The sequence below is a fragment of the Hoplias malabaricus genome, chromosome 17 (assembly GCF_029633855.1).
Source record: "Hoplias malabaricus isolate fHopMal1 chromosome 17, fHopMal1.hap1, whole genome shotgun sequence".
In the NCBI taxonomy this organism is placed as follows: domain Eukaryota; kingdom Metazoa; phylum Chordata; class Actinopteri; order Characiformes; family Erythrinidae; genus Hoplias; species Hoplias malabaricus.
In genome coordinates this window covers 34,989,411-35,007,906 of record NC_089816.1, presented here as the reverse complement: position 1 = coordinate 35,007,906, position 18,496 = coordinate 34,989,411, and the positions used below count along the sequence as shown (strand labels likewise).

Below are 18,496 nucleotides of genomic sequence, written 5' to 3'. Positions count from 1 at the left end.
GGTCTCCAAATAATACTCACACGTGTGGGTGCTGATCTAGGAGCTGTTGTTATCTGAGTGTATGGGTAGAAAGCCATGACATGTTCAAGGCTAGAACCATTGTTAGCAGAACAGCTGCTATTCCAGTGTGGTTTCTACAAAAGAAAGATAAAACAATGCAAAGTTATATCTTGAACTTACAGATGTACAAGGGGGGCCATTTATATGGATACACCTTAATAAAATGGGAATGGTTGGTGTTATTAACTTCCTGTTTGTGGCACATTAGCATATGGGAGGGGGGGGGGTGTTTCAAGATGGGTGGTGACCATGGTGGCCATTTTGAATTCGGCCATTTTGGATCCGACTTTTGTTTTTTCAATGGGAAGAGGGTCATGCGACACATCAAACTTATTGGGAATTTCACAAGAAAGACAATGGTGTGCTTGGTTCAAAATGGCCGCCATGGTCACCTCCCATATACTAATGTGTCACAAACAGGAAGTTAATATCACCAGCCATTCCCATTTTATTAAGGGGTATCCATATGAATGGCCCACTCTGTACATGAATGATTCTAGTTTTCAGTCTGCACTCTCTGTGGAATAAGCCCACACTTGGATGATAAGCTGTTACACCCAACAACAAATGACCTCTCTCTCTCTCTCTGTGTGTGTGTGTGTGTGTGTGTGCTTCACACAGATAAGACTCTGAAATGCTCTGGGTGTAAACATTCAAGGAGTACATTTGTTGCATGTAAATATACAAGAGAAGATATCCATTAGTTGTTGTTAATATGAGAGCTGAGGTAATCATAATAAACAAACAAACAAACAAGGAACAAAGGAACAAAACAATAACAATACATCGTCTAAAATGGGTGTACACTGGAACAAAAACAACAAAGTCCACAAACTGAGACACGAGGCCATTAAACATTCATAAACATTACTGCAAACAAGGGACACCTGGGATCTCAGTCACATGACCGCTGAGGCCCCCTAGCTGTGGGTCGTGGCTGGAGGAACTTGGGGATCCAAGATCAAAGCACAGTAAAGGCACATTTTACAGAAGATGAATGTCTGATCTGATGTGAATCTGATCTGTGTTAACTTCAAAGCAGTGTAAGCTTTACATGTGCAGCGTAAGTGTGTACGTGTTATTTGCTCAGAGTCTTTTTTGTTCTGAGCCCCTAATAAAAGGTTGATACCGCAGCGTTAGAGCACAGCACATTCTCTCACACAGTTTACACACACACACACACACTCGCGCTCTCTCATCATGTGCCTTTGTGGGCCCCCCAGGCCGAGCCGATCACACCGGGGCGTCACATGAGTGTGTTATGATCTCCACTTCTCCTTACACACACATTCCTTTCCCACCCACAGTCATTCTGTATTCATTCACTCTATTTCTCCAACAGATCTTTATTTGGCCCCATCGTGCACCACACAGGCAAATCAGTGTCTTAAACTGCCCCCCGAACCAGCGGCAGGCCCCCGGACTGTGCCTCAGGACTGGTTCAGACGGGCTTTCTTGTTCTCTGTGTTATTAAAACGAATAAACTTTATGGTTTATTAGTAACATAGTCCTTATGAGCTTTTAGCGCTTTTTTGGCTGAACCATTTCCATCAGTCATTTACGACCTGTCCCTGGGCTTTCCACAGCCTCAGCATTACTCTGACCCCGGGACAGAGACTTCAGGGACGAGTGGTGCTACAGACGGCGTCAACGACACTCAGCTGCGGGGTCTCGGCTTCCTGGGTTCGGTCCGTCCCTCGGGTCACTGTCTGTGAGGAGTTTTGTGTGTTAAGGGTGTGTGTGTGTGTCACTGGGTGAGTGTGTGGTGTCCTGTGATGAACTGGCTCTCTCAGGGTGTGTTCCTGCCTTGCAGCCAGTGATTCCGGGTTGGCTTCAGACCCAAAGTGACTATGAGGATTAGATTAATTGAACCCAGTCTTTCTGCTGATGCCTGACACCACCGATCAGAAACCTCTTCTGTGGCCCAGGTGCCCGAGCTCTGAGCTGCACCGCCCTGTGATTCCACTCTGTACCACACTCCTCCGCCATTATGCTCAGGCTGAAGAACCAAATGAACGGTTCTCTTGTGTGATTGGAATCACAGGAATTCTTGTTAAACCTTTGCAGACGAACCAAAGAAAAGATTTGTTGAAAAGGCACCCTTGGGGAATTTTCACACGGGAGCCACGGGAGACCTTTCCTGCCTTTACGAAGCTTAACACCACATAGTTAGGACTCATATCAGCCAGAGAACATCAGCTTTCACTAGAAGCCATTGAGACCTGTTTCTTGAGGACCAGGCGCTCTCTTCAGACCCGTGGATGAGCCTTAAAACCAGTCTCACATTCGACCAAATGTCTCAAAATCTGTTCAAACCCTTAGAGAAAAACAGCTGGTGTCTGGAGTAATTCTCAGGACCAAATACTCGGGCCTACACTCCAGATCAATGAAGTGCCTTTGGGCCACTTCTGTCTCCTTCTCAGACCACAGCATCCTGTTTGCTCAAAGTAACGTCATGTGTTTAGACGCCGAGCCTCACACACGATGCAGGGAACATCAGGGTTCAGTAAAAGCCAACGAGACCACGACTTTAAGAGGACCAGAGGTCGTTGGCTTCAAATTGGCTCTCACTCTCAAACACGTCTCAGAATGTCCCAGAACTCTGGGGGAGAAAGGGGCAGGAGAAAACCTAGAGATGTTCAGGATTCACCAGATTTCATTTCCTAAATAGTGAATATTATCTATAAGTTAAAGGAACACTATGTAAGATTTGGTATTTTTGCTCCAGGGCTCCCCCTACGTGTGCAGAGAGTAATTCATTCTTACAACACTCTCCTGAAATCAAGGGCAAGGCCCAGAGCAAAATTGTATCGCTCACAGGCTGCTCACGAGATTCCCCTAGAATTCCCCACAGAAAAATAAGGAGACATAAGAAATAAAGGAGGGAGATAATCTGGTTTCCTTCCCTCCTACAAATGTTACATAAAGCCGTTTCTGTGGTGCAGAGCCTGAAGCAGCAAAAACAGAGACTCTTTTCTCTCGATTACAGCTCAGTGGAGCATCACAATGATTTTAAAGCTGTAATTTTAAGGTAAAAATATCACATAGTGTTCCTTTAAGGGTGAAATGCATTAAAGTGATCACAGATCAGTGGCTGTAAATTAGTGGCCATTTAAAATTCAGTGAGCTCCAACTGCTAAAATCTCCTCCCGGTAACGGTCCAGACCTCAAGAGTCTTATAGCGGGGGGTCCCATTGCTGACCCTGTAAGACCCACCGGTTCAGAACCAGAAGCAGGAGGAAAGGCAACTGGACACAAATCCTGATAGAACCATCATGCTGTCCAGATCCGGACTGTTTAATGACGCCGGGAATAACCAAGGAGCACTGCTCTGCCCTCACTCAGACTCGTCAGTATTAAAGTCCTTGTACGAACGAAGCCTAAAACAGCCCAGTGCTGAAGCGGTTCATTTACAGTGAAGCGTGGAAGTGCTGTAAAAATGGTATTGGAGACCGCCCTTGTTATAGAATTACAGCAAAATGGCGTGTGGTATCATACCGTGTACTGATCGAACAGAGAAAAGGGCTGACGTCCAGAAAATACCTCAAGACTGGGTCTCACGGCACAGCGAGAGGGTGGGCTTCGGTCTGAATCAACACGGCACACACTGCTGATTCAGCACACACGAAGAGGAATGTGCAAGTCTCTCTCTCTCTCTCTCTCTGCTTTCTTCCCCTGTCACTTTTTTCTCTCCGCGGCATTCGCGTGTTCTGTACTCCGTGCCCATTCTCTTCCCACAGGAGGCCACACGTCTCGTGAGGTCCACCCCGTGGACGTTGGTCACTCAGGAATCACAGAGATTTTATGTAGAAAAGAGAGGAAGAACAATAGTGTTGTTATTGACTGACTGTCCTCTTCTTTTTCAGGCGATTGCACAGCTCTTAAGCCTGAGAACTCATTCGAAGGGTCCAATAGTGACTTCGGAAAAATCGGCCTTGCTCTCTACAGTGGGCTGTTTGCCTACGGAGGCTGGTAAGTTCAGCATCAGAATCACATCACACTCAGTGTGGAGGGAGTCGGCTTATAACCCACCGCAACAAACCCCAAATAAGGACTAGAATCATAACTTCGGTCCTGGTTTAGTTTCGTTTTTTCTTCTGCGTTCGGGATGCTTTGGGAATTGGGGTAGATGAGGTTCGCTATCAAACCCTCTCTTGTTTTCTAATGAGCTGCTTTTCAGCCGTCATTGTGTCCCATTCTCTGTTTATTAGTAGCTTTCTTCCACCAATAAAAACGTCCCTTGTTATTTTTTCCTGTTTTACAGGAATTACCTGAACTTTGTCACGGAGGAAATGATCGAGCCGTACAAGTAAGTGACAGCAGCGAAACGGGTTTTGTTTTGACTGCTTCTTACGTAATTCAAATCTGATTAACTGCTTAGTTAACGTTAGGTAAGCGACCTGCTTCCCGCAGGATGGCTGCCTGACACCGACCCGGTCTCTACAGCTCAGTGAGTGCGTCTCTGTGTGGGTGTGTGTTGCAGAAATCTGCCCCGTGCCATTATTATCTCCCTGCCCATCGTCACCATCGTGTACGTGCTGACCAATCTGGCCTACTTCACCACTCTGAGCCCGGACCAGATGCTGGGCTCCGAGGCTGTGGCCGTGGTGAGTCCTCAGACACACATTCTCACTTATTGAGGTCAGTTCAGTCAGAGTTTCCCATTGTTCTCTGGTGCAGGACAGTAACAGACAGGTAAAGCAGGTCATACAATGGGTTTTGGGACTGTGTAAGATTTCAGATACCTCCTATATACACACTGGCCACTTTTACTCAGCCCCACTTTAGGGGTGGCTCCTCTTTGATGGTGTACAGTTAAGGCGCTTTTCAACAGCATGGTCCCTATTCTCCTCTGCTCCTCTACTCAGCTTTGTTGCTTTTGCATCAGGTGAATCAGGTCCTGGTTTTGGAAGCGGGTTCTTGTTTAGTGGCTGTTCTCTCGTGGTTCAGAGCGAGTCGAGTAGGGACTAAACCGTGGCGTGTAAACCTTGCAGAGCGCTGATCGTCCAGAGAGAGTCGTCACTCTACGCCACGCAACGCAGACGACCAGCACCAACTCTCCATCTGTAAAATCTCCAGCTGCAGCAGAGATCACGTTTGTTTTTATCCGACTCACGACGGCAGCTCGTAAAATGACGCCGTGGTCTTTTAAAGAGGTTCAAACGCTCCTCGGATCGGTGGCCGACGAAAGAATCCAGCGAGAGCTGGACGCTGCAACAAGGAAGGAACAAACTCTACTGATCTGTCTGAACTGTTGACGGAGCTGTGTTCAGTCCCAAACAACAACAACACGCCGATACACCATGAGTAAACACCGCTTAACGTTACCGCCGCCGTTGTTGTGGTTTCCAAAGCTTGCTGTAACCCTTAGAGACGGGGTTTTGCGATGTCACCTGATACATTCAACTGTGGAAGTGGAAAACCAACCATGGACCAGGGCCCAAACAGCAAGTAGAGTTGAGGAGAATAGGTACCACGCAGTGGGTAGCCTTTGTGCAGCTCTGTGACTCAGACGTGTGAAAACCCTAGGAACAAGGCTATGTCTGACTCACACATATCAGTCCAACACCCACCGCCACGTCAGTGTCACTGCTATAATGAGGTGATCCACAATTTCAGTGGACAACAGTCATCCTAGGGTCAGAAACTGAGCGATGATGACTAGGTGCATCAATAGATGAGTTACAAGGTGGGGGTTTCTAATAAAGTGGCCAGTAAGTGTATGATAATAAGTTAAAATATATTTCTGTTCTTATAGATGTGTTCACATTTAGGTTTCTATTTAGTACAAAATATATATTCAGTGTGTGTGTGTGTGTGTGTGTGTGTGCTGTAGGACTTTGGGAACTACCACCTCGGCCCCATGGCCTGGATCATCCCTGTGTTTGTGGGACTGTCCTGCTTCGGGTCTGTCAACGGATCACTGTTTACATCGTCCAGGTACGAGGATCACACTTATGGACACACATCTGCCTTGCACAACAACAACTTACACACACACACACACATACACACACACACATACACACACACACACACACACACAAACACACACACACGGGTACATCTTAAAAACATCTAGAGTAGCATAGTCTCTTAATCGGATTGATTTGGTCTTTTAGGCTGTCCTGATTTGATTAGTGTGTGTGTGTGTCATTCTGTAGCAACCTGGTTTACTCTTTTCTCTGCTATCACTGATACATTCGCCTGCCTCAGGCTCAGTTCACATGTGCTACTGTATTAAACCTGTGTCTCTCTTGCTTTCTCCTAATCATCTCTTTCTCTTCCTCTCTCTCTCTGTTCCTTTAGACTGTTCTTTGTGGGATCCCGTGAAGGTCATCTTCCCAGTCTGCTGTCCATGATCCACCCAACCTTGCTGACCCCTCTGCCCTCTCTAATCTTCACAGTAAGTGACTGAGTCTGGCCACTGGTCAGTCTCTCCATCACTCAGCACATTTAACCAACACTGGTGAGTTAGGGAGCGGCACGGTGGTGCAACAGGGAAGTGACACTGTTACACAGCTCCAGGTGTGTTCTCCCTGTGTCTGCGTGGGTTTCCTCCGGGTGACTGTCTGTGAGAAGTGTGGTGTGTTCTCCCCGTGTCTGCATGGGTTTCCTCTGGGTGACTGTCTGTGAGGAGTGTGGTGTGTTCTCCCTGTGTCCACGTGGGTTTCCTCCGGGTGACTGTCTGTGAGGAGTGTGGTGTGTTCTCTCTGTGTCTGCGTGGGTTTCCTCCGAGTGACTGTCTGTGAGGAGTGTGGTGTGTTCTCCCCGTGTCTGCATGGGTTTCCTCTGGGTGACTGTCTGTGAGGAGTGTGGTGTGTTCTCCCTGTGTCCACGTGGGTTTCCTCCGGGTGACTGTCTGTGAGGAGTGTGGTGTGTTCTCTCTGTGTCTGCGTGGGTTTCCTCCGAGTGACTGTCTGTGAGGAGTGTGGTGTGTTCTCCCTGTGTCTGCGTGGGTTTCCTCCGGGTGACTGTCTGTGAGGGGTGTGGTGTGTTCTCTCTGTGTCTGCGTGGGTTTCCTCCGGGTGACTGTCTGTGAGGGGTGTGGTGTGTTCTCCCTGTGTCTGCGTGGGTTTCCTCCGGGTGCCTGTCTGTGAGGAGTGTGGTGTGTTCTCTCTGTGTCTGCGTGGGTTTCCTCCGGGTGACTGTCTGTGAGGGGTGTGGTGTGTTCTCCCTGTGTCTGCGTGGGTTTCCTCCGGGTGACTGTCTGTGAGGAGTGTGGTGTGTTCTCTCTGTGTCTGCGTGGGTTTCCTCCGGGTGACTGTCTGTGAGGAGTGTGGTGTGTTCTCCCTGTGTCTGCGTGGGTTTCCTCCGGGTGACTGTCTGTGAGAAGTGTGGTGTGTTCTCTCTGTGTCTGCGTGGGTTTCCTCCGGGTGACTGTCTGTGAGGTGTGTGGTGTGTTCTCTCTGTGTCTGTGTGGGTTTCCTCCGGGGGCTCTAGTTTCCTCCCACGCTCTAAAAACACACGTTGGTAGGTGGATTGTTGACTCAAAAGTGTCCATAGTGATGTGTGAGTGGGTGTTGCCCTGCGTCCCTTCCAGACTGTGTTCCCACCTTGTGGCCAGTGATTCCCAACTGGATCAATGGTTACAGACAATGACACGCTACCCAAAAAATACCTGCTCCGTGGGGGTCCTGACCATTGAAGAAAACAGTGAAAGGGAGCTTATAATGTAAGCAGAGCTATAGATGGACTATAGTATGTAATTATAGAAGTACAGAATGTTCCTCAGTGGTCAGTGGAGTTGATGAAGTGGACAGTGAGGGCTGAACAAGGAGGTGATGTTAATGTTATGGCTGATTGGTGAATAATGTGTTTAGCTTTGTTAGGGTCAGTGTCCCAGAGCCTCCCGAGAAGTGCCTGAAGGGGTTTGAGCTTTACTCACATTGGATGAAGCAAACGGCAATATCTCTTCATAATGTTATGAAGAAAACACTGTATTTGACATTAACGTGGGGATTACACTCTGAAAAACGACCCCCCCCCCCAGTCAGTTTTCTGTGCACTGCCTGAGTCAGAAACACAGGATAAAAGGAGCCGTTCTTATTCGGCTCCACTTCTGACGTCAAGTGCAGGGACTTTAGAATGGCCCCGCCCCCTTGTCTGAGTCTGTCCAATCAAGTGAGAGCGCAAAGACGAGGTTAAACGCAGCAAAACAGACACAACGAGCGCGGAGAAATAAGAACACTGAGTAAAAACGGAGAAGAAAGAGAACAGAGTGAAAACGGCTAAAAACCAGAGCTTCTGCTCCTCGCTCCTCACTGCTGTGCGCTCGGGGTCGGGGTGAACAGCGAGCGGCTCATTATCATTTAAAGGAACAGGTGCTGAAAGCGGGCGTTCTGAACAGGGGCTGTTTACACAGGGGGAGAACACTGCTGTGGGGCTCGTGGGGTTTGGACCAAAGCGGGTCACAGACGTTTCATTAAGAAACAGAACTGTGTTCCACTGTGTCTCAGATATAAACAAAATTGTACTAGCCTTGCTTCACAGAGCCAACTTAATCCTCCGGTCTAAAACGTGTGTGTGTGTGTGTGTGTTTGTGCCTTGCAGTGTGTGATGACACTCCTCTACGCCTTCTCCAATGACATCTTCTCAGTCATCAATTTCTTCAGCTTCTTCAACTGGCTCTGCATTGCCATGGCCATCTTGGGAATGATGTGGCTGCGCTACAAAGAGCCCGATCTGGAGCGGCCAATCAAGGTGTGTGGGGGTGGGGCGTAGCAGTAATAAGAGCTTTTATTGGTTGACGTAGATCTGAAGTGTAGCTGAGGAAGACTGGAAGCTGAGAGTATAATCGTAGGAAGAGGAAGAAGTTTTTTCTCTCTCATTCATCCTTTCCTCATCCTCTCTCTTTCTCTCTGTTTTTATTCTCTTCCCACTTTTCCTCTCTCATTGTATTTATTTTCTCTCTTTTTCTCATACTTTCACATTTGTTTTTCTCTCTTTCCCTTGTTTTATCTCTCTATATTTTCCCTCTCTTTCTGTTTTCTATTACTCTTTTCCTACATCTCTCTGCCTCCCTCCCTTTCTCTCTCTCTCTCTCTCTCTCTCTCCCTCTCTCTCTCTCTCTCTCTTCCCCCCTCAGTTGTCCTCTTTCTTTGTTTTTCACCTTCCCTCTTTCTGTCTCTCATTATTTTTTATTGCCTCTGTTTTTGTTTTTTCCTCTTTTCAGGCTCTTTGTTTTTGTTCAATTTTCTCATACTCTCACGCTCTTGTCTTTTCCCTTTTTTTCTTTCTGTCTCTCTCTCTCGCTCTCTCTCTCTCTGTCTAACCCCCTCTACTGAACTCTTTGGACTGTCTCATCTTTGTGGTTGGCATGGAGACACAGAGCAGGTGTGAAGTCACTGGAGTGAAAGAGGCTGATTCTGATAAACTCTCTGTCTCTCTCCCTTTCTCTCTCTCCCTTTCTCTCTCTGTACATTCCTCTGTCTGTTTGCTCTTGTACAGTCTTCAGTCAGTGGTAGTGCGCTGCTCCTTCTCCACTGTCCTCCTGTCTACGCCATGGAAAAGCCACTTGTTGATTGTCTGGCTCCTCTTTGTAAACCAGCTTGATTAAAGAGGCTGGAGATTTAAGAGCAGTTTAGAGAAACTGGTGAAGTACAATGCATTCCCTGGACTTGAAGCCAGCTTGTGTAACAGGGGGTTTGCTTTAGGGCCTCTGCTGATTTACATCATAAAAAAATCCCCATTCCACACCCACACTGTGACTGTACAAGAAACCAGTCTGAGCTAAAAACAGCTCTGTAGTGAATGATGTTCAGAGTGAAACCAGGTTAAACCTGGGGTCACCACTAAGTGTGAAGATGTTTAACGCAGTGTGTTTCCTCCCTCGTGACCGGGGTCTGCAGGTGAACATCCTGCTGCCGATCTCCTTCGTGCTAGCGTGCCTGTTCCTCATCGTGGTCTCCATCTGGAAAACCCCTGCTGAGTGCGGTATCGGCTTCGGGATCATCATCACCGGCGTGCCCGTCTACTTCTTAGGGGTCTGGTGGAAGAACAAGCCCAAATGGCTCCTGCAGATCATCTGTAAGTTCTTCTGAATGTTCTCCTTCATCCAGATTAGTTTCTGGTCCATCTTTAAACATTACAACAATCCGCCATAACACTACACTCATTCTACATTTACATTTAGTACTTCTACAATTACAGACTGTTATTTATCAGCGCTCAGGACCCCCACAGAGCAGGTGTGATGTGGTGGTGGATCATTCTCAGCGCTGCAGTGACACTGACGTGGTGGTGGTGTGTTAGTGTGTGTTGTGCTGGTGTAGAGTGGATCAGACACAGCAGTGCTGCTGGAGTTTTTAAACCCTGTGTCCACTCTCTGTCCACTCTGTGAGACACTCCTCCCTCGTTGGTCCACCTTGTAGATGTAAAGTCAGAGACAGTAGCTCATCTGTGGACACAGGATGTAATCATCAGTCCAGCAGTGACACAGTGAAACAGGGCTAACAAAGTATGCAGAGCAACAGCTGGACTGTAATCTGTAATCGTAGTGTAAGCTCAGATATGGCTGGACAAAAACGAGGGCGTAGTTGACCCCCAGAAACTACAGGACTGTTTGTAAAAGTCATTGTTATTAGTTCATCTCTAAATTTAAAGCCCTCTTTGTGTAGCTTTGACTTTACTTAAGGGCCTGCGTGTACAGTAAATGATACAGGTCTGTTTCTCTCAGTGCCTCACCTGGATGTTCTGTTTCTCCCTGCAGACTCAACCACAGCGACCTTTCAGAAGGTGATGGAGGTGGTCCCTCAGGAGTCCTGAAGACAGGGCGGAGAGTGGGAGGCCTTTCTTCTGCGCACAAAACTGAAAACTGTTCCTTTCCTCCCAAGTGAAACTCCCCCTACCTCGGCCGAGCAGACCCTCAACCCCTGCGTTCAACCAGATAGAAACCTGAGACTAGGAGACGACCCCGTACCTGCAGATCCACCCCCGAGACTGAGACGTGGGGACGGGAGACCGCAGGACGTTATTGGATCCGGGGTCTGCCAAGTTTTTGTTATTTTTAAAAGTCTGTATTTAAGTATTGGAGTTGTGTTGTTGTAGTTAAGCCAACTTTACATTCGGAGTCATTTCTTATTCTTTTTATACCAGAGTTTCCTTTGACATTCCTGTAGCGTGGACCTCTCTGATGATGCGGTGCCACCCTTTTGGGCTCGTTCTCCTTTCCCTCAGCCAGTTTACTACGTAGAAAACACGGAGGTGAGGTGGATAGTGAAGAAGTGAACTGGTGAAACATTTTGAACGCAGCCCACGTAACGAATAGAATTCAAAACAAACAACAAAGAATAGAATGTATGTAAAGGAGGGAGTGCATTGGGCCAGAAGTGGTTCATCAATTTCTGTTTTAATAGAGACGTTGTTGTATAGACTAGACTTGAACTCTACGATGAGGACACTCCGTTTAACAGGAATCACGACATTTCTGATGCTGCCTGAGTTTAAAACCTTATTTCTCCACCCAATCTACAGCGGTTCAGACCAGCGCTGTCTGCCTTGTCTCTCCATGGAGTAATTTAACAGTTTTCTTTACACTTTTGACTTGTACAGATTTTTTTTTTATTAGAATTGAAGCCTGGGTTGTTTTCCACGTTGTAGTATTCGAACCCAGGGAATATCCCTTTACTGCTGAGCACTCTGCAATGCATGAAAACCCCATCACATTTCTTATTCCCATCATTCCCATCATGTTACTGCATCGTAACTCATTGGATCATTCGTCTTCTGAGGACTGTATATTTGTAAATGCCTGAGTAGGATTTCTTGAAGAGGGCAGCTGCCTGGGGTCAAATGCATGAAGAATATAGAGGTAGGGCTTGACCCTTAGATACAAAAATAGATACGTTTAAAAGTTGTTCCTTAAAAGCCACAACAAACTGTGGCAGTCAGCTACATCACAATGAAAGGCTTTTCAAGTTTGGCGTTAAAAGAACACTAGGTTGTATTTTGTACCTTTAAAATATTAGCTTCAAAATGATTGTGATGCTCCACTGAGCTGTAATAAGGAGCTGTTGTTGCTACCCCAGACTCGGCACTGCAGAAACATCACTATGTAACCATGCAGTAAAAGTCTTACCTAGTGTTTCTATAAGATGAATTCTGACAAAACCAGTTTTAACCGTTTTATACGCTGTAACTACAATCGTTTAATGAATGACCACAGTGACAATTATTATTTCGAATAATCCCGGGGTCCACTAGTTTGCTTGTGCAACCACAACGCCAACCCCCCCCCCCCCCTTCCCCCCCAGAGGAAGGGGGAGGCCTTGCCCTTAAGCGAGGGAATGACTAGGATGCCTCTGGTTATCATTAGAGCTGATTTTGTTTGGCATTGTGGACTAATGCTCCACCAACTGAGCAAACCCAGTTCATGCACCACCTCTCGTGAGTGTCATAGTGGTCTCAAGATTTCACATTTAGGTTCCGCGCGGTCCAAGGCATGGCCCAGATTTGTGGTAGCGCAAGCAGACCAGGGGATGCCCCCCGTGACAGCAAATGTACGTAAAACAATCTTGGTCCTAGTACTGAGCCCTGGGGCACGCCACATAGCGCAGCGCTGACAATATTCATTCATTTTTGTTTGAAGAGACTCAGAAACGATGGAGTGCCTCCAGGCTGTTCGCTAATGTTTCTTTAGCAAAGTTTAGTTTCTGTTTTGAAAACGATTTACCCAAAGCTCAAGCTTCCAGTGCCTCAGTTGTGATGACTGACAGAATCACAATATCGTTTTGAAGCGTGTGCATGCTGTATGACGACATTTGGGAAAGTTAAACACAGCATATACGAGGTTTACCTAGCTAAGCTGGCCGTGTGGAGTTTTTGCCCAGGTTCCTTTTCTCCTGATGGACGACAACTCCACAGGGCCATTCAAAATGGTGGATTAGAAGTGGTCATTATTTACTTGTGAAGAATTTGCTGAATAGAGGGTGATAGGAGGGCTAGTGTGTGTGTGTGTGTGTGTGTGTGTGTGTGTGTGTGTGTGTGTGTGAAAGAGAGGAGGACTGCGTTAGCTGATAGCGTTGGTGACGTTTTCCTTACTTTTTCTGATACACTACTGGAGGGACTGTTTCAGCGAGGCGTAGGGTGTTTGTAGAAACTGGGGACATGAGAAACACATGGTGAGGGTGGGTGGGGTTCCTCTGTCTGGGAAAGCCATACGATGACGTTATTTTTTATTCGTACTCTTGTTTATTTGTTTGTTTTTGCCATTGCAGTGTAGTGTGTTTACTACTATCCTACAGTAGACGTAAAGCCACTCTCAGACTGAATGGACTTTTCTGAAAACTCCCAGGGACCAAAACTACCGTGTCCCTGATTCAGCAGATGTTTGGAGATTGTTTTGTACTTACGTGAGAAACGTATAGCTGTTGGACTAACACTTGCTCTAACCCGACTATAAAGACTAATTTAAATAGTACTGCAGAGTTATTAAGTATTTATTTATTTGTAGGGACTTAGTTAATGCTCTAATATGTTCACAGGGCATTTTTGAAAGTGTTGCAGACATGACTTTGTTCTATTAATTATTAGTATTTTTTTCATTTCCGTTCGTTTCTTTTGTTCTCTCACCTCTTAGAAATAGGAGTTAGTGTTTTATTTGTTGTCTCTTGGTTGTCTGTCGACTCTCTGCTGTTTTTATTTGAAGGATCTCTCTCATGAACACGTCTGATTGTGCCTCCACAGACAGGTGATGTTTGTCTTTGTGAATTCCTACTGATAGTCCGCAGTAAACTGGGACTTTACATTCTGACCCGAGTCTGCTCTAAGGTCAGTGATATCCTCCCGACGAACACTCCGTATACGTGTTTATTAATCTGATTACTTTGGCTGGCGACGCTCCACGTGACACAAGCTGCTGTCATTTGAAATGACGACTTTTATTGGAACTGAAAACCTTTGAGCACTGAAATATTTATCTGAAATATTTTATTTTCCTGGAATTGTTTTTGAAGTCGACTGCCGTCGGCATTTACAGGATGTTGTTAACTGCTTAATCCCACTGTACAGCTCATCGTGATGTGTATGATATCACTGTGTGTAAAAACAGAACTGTGCAAAGCTCCAACCTCCTTTTATTTCATTTCCAGTAAAAACACAACTAACTTCAAGTTAAATTTCAGCTTCTGGAGGAGCCTTCAAACGTAGTGAACATTTCCCAGAATCCTCTGTATAGCTCATTCTCCATATTAAGAGTTTCTACCCTTCCCCTGTGGCATAGGTTTTCATTTTTTTCAAGAGCCAAACTTTAAACTACAATAAAATATCTGCAGGTGCTCTTCAGATTTGAAGCGAGAGTTGGAGCTAGATATTCTCCTCTCTCTCTTTGTATCTCAGTAGGGACAGCTGTAGTGGAGTTGTTAGGTGTCCCTGTGTCTGCGTGGGTTTCCTCCCACTGTCCACAGACACAGTCTGTGTGAAATTGACTGCAGAAACCTTGTGTTTTTCGAAAGACTGTCAGTGAAGACTTGTCTCTGAGCTTTGCACAGTACTGTGTACATTATAGAGATGTAGCTGCTGTATTGGAGCTCCGTTAATGCCAGGGCACACTGTGTGAAATGCTGCTTTGACATGGCACAACTCATCCTGACAGAACTGGTTTTGGTGATGAAATATACCCCCCCCCCCTCTCTCTCTCTCGCACTTTTGAAAAGCCGCCAGCTGCGTTCCCTGCGCACAAGAACACAGAGTTTGAGGTAATTTCTCTCCCACTCGCTGACCTGAAGGCAGACTCTGTCTAAGCACATTCTCATGGGTTCATTACTTGTACTGTTTAATCCACAGCTGTTCCAGATGTGTGTGATGTTCATCAGATGCTCTGTGTGCTGTCCGTTATTGTTGCATCTTTTCTGAAATGAAATTAATCCTGAGTTGGAGGCTCCACTGTGTCTGTAACGTGTGATGTGCTGTCAGTGCGACTGTCAAATGACTACTTTGTTCTTTCTTCTTTGGTTTTCCAGAAATAAAAAGAATTCACATCTCAAAAGGACACTGTTATTTATCATTGTCTGCTTTATTTTAAGGATTCGGTGTGGATCAAATTAAGAAACACAGAGGGGCCTGTGTTACACTATGTACAGTTGTGTTCAAAATAATAGCAGTCCAATTTGACTAACCAGATAATCACTGTTTTTGGTATAAATTATATTACCACACGACAAACAATGTAACAGTTGGTGCAGTAGATTCTTAGAAATCCAACAGACTCAGTGTTCATCATCTGCACGCTCTTGAGTCTGTGTATTTGCATAATTAATTGAAAGGGGTGTGTTCAAAATAATAGCAGCGTGGAGTTCAATTAGTGAGGTCAATCCTTCTGTGAGGAAACAGGTGTGAATCAGGTGTCCCTTACTTAAGGGTGAAGCTAGCACATGCTCTACATACATTTCTCCTTGAAAACCTGAGAAACATGGGTTGAACGAGACATTGTTCAGAAGAACAGCAGGCTTTGATTATAAAGTTGATTGGAGAGGGTAGAACTTATAAAGACGTGCAGACAATAATAGGCTGTTCAGCCAAAATGATCCCCAATGCTTTAAAATGGAGAGGAAAACCAGAGAGACGTGGAAGAAAACGGAAGACTACCATTCGAATGGATCGAAGAATAGTCAGAATGGCAAAGGCTCAGCCAATGATCAGCTGCCGTATGATCAAAGACAGTCTCAGGTTATCTGTGAGTACTGTGACAGTTAGAAGACGCCTGTGTGAAGCTAAACTATTAGCAAGAAGTCCCCGCAAAGTCCCACTGTTAAAAAAAAGACACGTACTGAAGTGGATACAATTTGCCAAAGAACACATCAACTGTCCTAAAGAGAAATGGAGAAACATATTGTGGACTGATGAAAGTAAAATTGTTCTTTTTGGGTCCAATAGCCGCAGACAGTTCGTCAGACGACCCCCAAGCTGTGAATTCAAGCCACAGTACACTCTGAAGACAGTGAAGCATGGTGGTGCAAGCATCATGATATGGGCATGTTTCTCTTACTATGGTGCTGGGCCTATTTACCGCACACCAGGGATCATGGACCCTGATACTGCTATTTTTGTGAATGGCCCAATGTTAATTGGTATTTTTTGTGAAGTAGTTAAAATCATTTAAATTTCTCATGTTTTGATTTGGAAAACAGTGTGCAATGTTCCCAATGCATGGAAATAAAAATTACTATTAAGATTTTGTGCTTAACTAATGTTTTTAAACACACTGCTATTATTTTGAACACAACTGTACATGACACATTCACTGAGTCTCACACACAACACACACACACACACACACACACACCTGTGGACAGTTTCACACAGCCAACCTACCAACGTTTGTTTGGATTGTGGGAGGAAATCATACCATCTGGAGGAAACCCATGCAGACACAGGGAAAACACACCACACTCCTCACAGACAGTCACCCGGAGGAAACCCACGCAGACACAGGGAGAACACACCACACTCCTCACAGACAGTCACCCGGAGGAAACCCACGCAGACACAGGGAGAACACACCACACTCCCCACAGACAGTCACCCGGAGGAAACCCACGCAGACACAGGGAGAACACACCACACTCCTCACAAACACTCACCCGGAGGAAACCCACGCAGACACAGGGAGAACACACCACACTCCTCACAAACACTCACCCGGAGGAAACCCATGCAGACACAGGGAGAACACACCACTCTCCTCACAGACAGTCATCCGGAGGAAACCCACGCAGACACAGGGAGAACACACCACACTCCCCACAGACAGTCACCCGGAGGAAACCCACGCAGACACAGGGAGAACACACCACACTCCTCACAGACAGTCATCCGGAGGAAACCCATGCAGACACAGGGAGAACACACCACACTCCTCACAAACACTCACCCGGAGGAAACCCACGCAGACACAGGGAGAACACACCACACTCCTCACAGACAGTCACCCGGAGGAAACCCACGCAGACACAGGGAGAACACACCACACTCCTCACAGACAGTCACCCGGAGGAAACCCACGCAGACACAGGGAAAACACACCACACTCCCCACAGACAGTCACCCGGAGGAAACCCACGCAGACACAGGGAGAACACACCACACTCCTCACAGACAGTCACCCGGAGGAAACCCATGCAGACACAGGGAGAACACACCACACTCCTCACAGACAGTCACCCGGAGGAAACCCACGCAGACACAGGGAGAACACACCACACTTCTCACAGACAGTCACCCGGAGGAAACCCACGCAGACACAGGGAGAACACACCACACTCCTCACAGACAGTCACCCGGAGCGGCTAACGCATTTTAGCACATGCTAACGAGGCTAAACTCAATGAAGGTGTCTTTAGACTAACCCTACAGTCTGACATTGTAGTGACTCACTGAACTGTGACTGTGTACATTTACATACAAGTCATGCAGCCGGGTTCAGAGTAAACAGAGTTGGAGTACTACGGCTTTGTGTCTGCGCTATTGTCTTAGTGAACCTGGTGAACTGTTCTGTGCTGTTTTTTTCTGAGATAAATGTACATTGTACATTGCAGAAGGAAATATTATCAAAGCAAGGAGAACCTCTAAGCCTCTAAGTGAAATATAGACAGATTTATGATGCTTCGTTTAAGTTGTTGGTGGATGTCGCCTCTGTTTGTGTGGTGCTAATTAACAACAGAGCTGTGTTATATCTGCACTTGAATATCACAGACTAAAACAGCTGAGGTATGTCGTAGCAGGCTGCAGACTGGAGCCCAGCACGAGGGCGCTGAGAGGGGCTGCTGAATAGTTTTCAACAGAATATAGAATGAAACGACTTGGAGATCCACATGAGCCAAGGTCGACATGTCTACCCTTGTCAAAAAAGAAAGTTTATATGAGTATGTTATTTTGGAACCTCTAATTTGTACTTAATCACTACTAATATGTCATTTGACTTATACACCATTAAGCATATTAATTGATTTAAAGGCTAAGCACCACTTAATGGACCTCCATGAATATTCCACATTATTGTAGTTACTGACAGATATAAGTATGAATTAAAATGAAAATAGCAGCTTAATTTGCTTTAAAACTGACAATTTTATTAAATTGATGGAAAAACCCGAGCTCTCTACGGAAATTCTCGAACGCGACCGTGACGTCACTGGTGGACAACAGCTGAACAACGCTGCGGTAAAACACCGTTATGACTGACTGTTATGACTGCATCTAGCTAAATAACCAACATTATTCATGACAATAGCCTAGCAATAAGCTAAACTCAAATGTAGAGGTACCGTTATTCTTGTAAATGTGATCGAAGTCGAGCTCGAATTCATCCGACACTATAAACCTCCGTAATGCAGCTACGTAGCCGAGTATAATCTGAGACACCGAGTTTAGCGAGTCAAGCTAACGTTCACTAACACCAACTAAAACAGGCGAAGTGAGTGTCCTTACCCTGTTTACC

General features: G+C 46.0%; 1 protein-coding gene across 1 annotated transcript in view; it reads left to right on the top strand.

Annotated features, from left to right (window-relative positions):
* The window catches only part of slc7a5 (solute carrier family 7 member 5), a 28,708-nt gene extending 13,671 nt beyond the window's left edge, over positions 1 to 15,037 (top strand). Inside the window, exons 3-10 of the mRNA XM_066649071.1 lie at positions 3,927 to 4,032; positions 4,325 to 4,369; positions 4,544 to 4,667; positions 5,897 to 6,000; positions 6,370 to 6,466; positions 8,614 to 8,763; positions 9,912 to 10,089; positions 10,772 to 15,037. Of these exons, the coding sequence (XP_066505168.1) occupies positions 3,927 to 4,032; positions 4,325 to 4,369; positions 4,544 to 4,667; positions 5,897 to 6,000; positions 6,370 to 6,466; positions 8,614 to 8,763; positions 9,912 to 10,089; positions 10,772 to 10,827 (860 nt within the window). The 3' untranslated portion in view covers positions 10,828 to 15,037. The remainder of the gene's footprint in view (positions 1 to 3,926; positions 4,033 to 4,324; positions 4,370 to 4,543; positions 4,668 to 5,896; positions 6,001 to 6,369; positions 6,467 to 8,613; positions 8,764 to 9,911; positions 10,090 to 10,771) is intronic.
* The last annotated feature ends 3,459 nt before the right edge of the window (positions 15,038 to 18,496 follow it).